The sequence below is a fragment of the Oncorhynchus clarkii genome, unplaced genomic scaffold (assembly GCF_045791955.1).
Source record: "Oncorhynchus clarkii lewisi isolate Uvic-CL-2024 unplaced genomic scaffold, UVic_Ocla_1.0 unplaced_contig_10517_pilon_pilon, whole genome shotgun sequence".
NCBI lineage: Eukaryota > Metazoa > Chordata > Actinopteri > Salmoniformes > Salmonidae > Oncorhynchus > Oncorhynchus clarkii.
Window position 1 is genome coordinate 37440 of NW_027259040.1, and position 2592 is coordinate 40031.

At 45.6% G+C, this 2592-nt stretch overlaps 1 protein-coding gene across 1 annotated transcript; it reads right to left on the bottom strand.

Annotated features, from left to right (window-relative positions):
* Positions 1-515: 515 nt before the first annotated feature.
* Positions 516-1454, bottom strand: LOC139399435 (C-X-C chemokine receptor type 3-like). The gene has a single exon (XM_071144844.1). It carries the CDS (start codon positions 1452-1454, stop codon positions 516-518), a length of 939 nt encoding a protein of 312 aa, XP_071000945.1.
* Positions 1455-2592: the final 1138 nt, after the last annotated feature.

Genomic DNA, 2592 nt, shown 5'->3' on the forward strand with positions numbered 1-2592 from the left:
GGTGTTCATATGGAATCCCAACAGTCCTTTATGTTAGATTATTTTTTTTATTTTATATATTTTATTTAACTAGGCAAGCGAGAAGGATCGGAGGACCAAAATGCGGCGTGGGATGTGTTCATGATGAATATTTAATGAAAGAAAGTACTGAACACTGAATACAAAAACAAATAACAACCGTGAAGCTATAAATGAGACCTGTGCTGCCACAAGCAACTAACAGACAATCACCCACAAACAAAACAGTGCAACCCAGGCTACCTAAGTATGATTCTCAGAGACAACTATTGACACCTGCCTCTGATTGAGAACCATACTAGGCCAAAACAAACAGACTGCCCACCCAACTCATGCCCTGACCATACTAAATAATGACAAAACAAAGGAAATAACGGTCAGAACGTGACATCCAGATTTGATTTCAAACAATATTCATTATTATACTGTGGAAATTGCCAATGAGATGGCTCGGAATCTTACAGATTGTGGCTTTGGGATCAATGGGGACGACTGAGTCAGACTGGATTGGTACTGTTCTCTGGGTGGGTGTTTCTGCAGGCAAAGGCGTAGAGGAATGGATCCAAACAGCTGTTGATGAAGGTCAGAGATCCAACAATTCCCCAATGGGCCTCCCAGACTCCTCTCAGAGCCTTATCCCCTACAAAGATTGCTGACAATCCCAGCAAGTTCATGACATGGTGAGGAGTCCAAAGAACGGAAAATGTCACTACTATACTGGTCACTAATCTGGTCATCTTGGGGCTCCTGAAAAACGCTGTTTGGTTCACTCTTCGGTGGAGGCGGATATAGGCCGTGGCCATGATGGAGAAAGGAACTACAAATCCCAGAACAGTCTGTAGGAGCAACACGGCCACTTGCTGAGTGTCTGACGCGAAAACAAACATACACTGGAAATGTCCATTCTTATCCTGCTTCAAACCTCGCACCACCCAATTAGGGATAGATAGGACCCCGGCTGCCCCCCACAGGACAACCAGAATTCCCCTTTCTTTTGCCACTCCCAGCAAGGCCCAAGTCTGTGGATACAGAACCTGGAGGTAACGCTGGATGCTCAGAAGCGTGATAGTCAGCAAGCTGGTGTAGATGCTACAGTAAATCAGGAAGGACATTAACTTGCAAATAGCCCGACCCATTATCCAGCTAAACAGAATGCTGTGGATCCATGCAGGCAGGGTGACAAGGCATAGCAGGTCTGATGCAGCCAAGTTCAACATCAGTCTCCGGCTCAAACTGGATAGATCGTGGTTCCGACAGAGGACAACTATCACTGCGATGTTCCCGGGTATGCCGATAAGGAAGCAAAGAGACAGGACCACGCCAGGGGCCAGACCATCACGGTTCCAAGGGATGGGTGCAGGACTGAGGAAGGAGGCATTAGAGTCTGAGGAGTTTAGGGTGAAGGAGATGAAGGTGGAGGAGTTGCGTTGCTCCATTTCTAGCAGTGAGTCAAGATGACCGGCGAATGGCTCTGAGTAACAGTCAGATAAAATACAGCGTCCATGTGATACATGAGGTACATTATTTGCAACCGTTGTTTATCTGTACTGTGAATTTGCTAACCAAATTGAGTGTTAGTGAATAGGTAATTAGGGAAAGGCCATGTTGTCACGAAAGCTAGGAGTGGTGGGTGTGGAGTCAAAGAGAGCAAGGCTTCCAATGTAGACGGATTTATTCAGCTGGGTCTAGCCAACATACAGCCACAATGACCAATAAACAGTTAAGTCCCCCAAAACCAGGGAAATAACAAACAGCAAAAATACATATAAGCAAAACAAAACTCTACCACTGACAGAGAGGAATAAGCCCGCACAAAAGCAGGCGGGCCCTGGAAGTTTAAATAGCCCCGAATTAACAACCAATAATGTACAGGTGAAAACAATTAAGACAAAACCAACAGAAAAGAAAAAGGGATCGGTGGCAGCTAGTAGACCGGTGACGACGACCGCCGAGCGCCGCCCGAACAGGGAGAGGAGCCACCTTTGGTGGCAGCTAGTAGACCGGTGACGACGACCCCCGAGCGCCGCCCAAACAGGGAGAGGAGCCGGAAGTCGTGACACATGTTTTGATGTTCTGCGTCTGTAGGAAATTGAATGGGGACTTCTGAATGTACTGTATTCTTCCTGTGAAACAACAGATGACAAGGAAATGATCTAGAGGAAGAATCTTAGATAACCAGTCAGACTAAAAAACATGTTCAACTGTAATTTTACATTGAATGTGCTTTTCAGTCCAGGACTATACTCTTAAAAAAAATGGTTCTAAATAGAACCATATAGGATTCTTTGGTTTGTCTCCATAGGAGAACCATTTTTGGTTCTACCAAGAACCCTTTTTTAATTGAAGGATTCTTCCTAGTATCCTCTATGAATGGTTCTAGTCTGTAACGTGCAAAACACGCTCTTCTTCCTTTCCAGGCATGCTCGAGCAAACACTAAAAAGTATGTGAAAGATTTCAAATAGTATTTGAACCCAGGCCTGCTGTCACGCGTGTTCTCTCTCCGGCCTCAAGGTCACCATGCTGCTCGTCAGGGCGCACACCTGTCACCAGCGTTAGGCGCATAATGACACTCA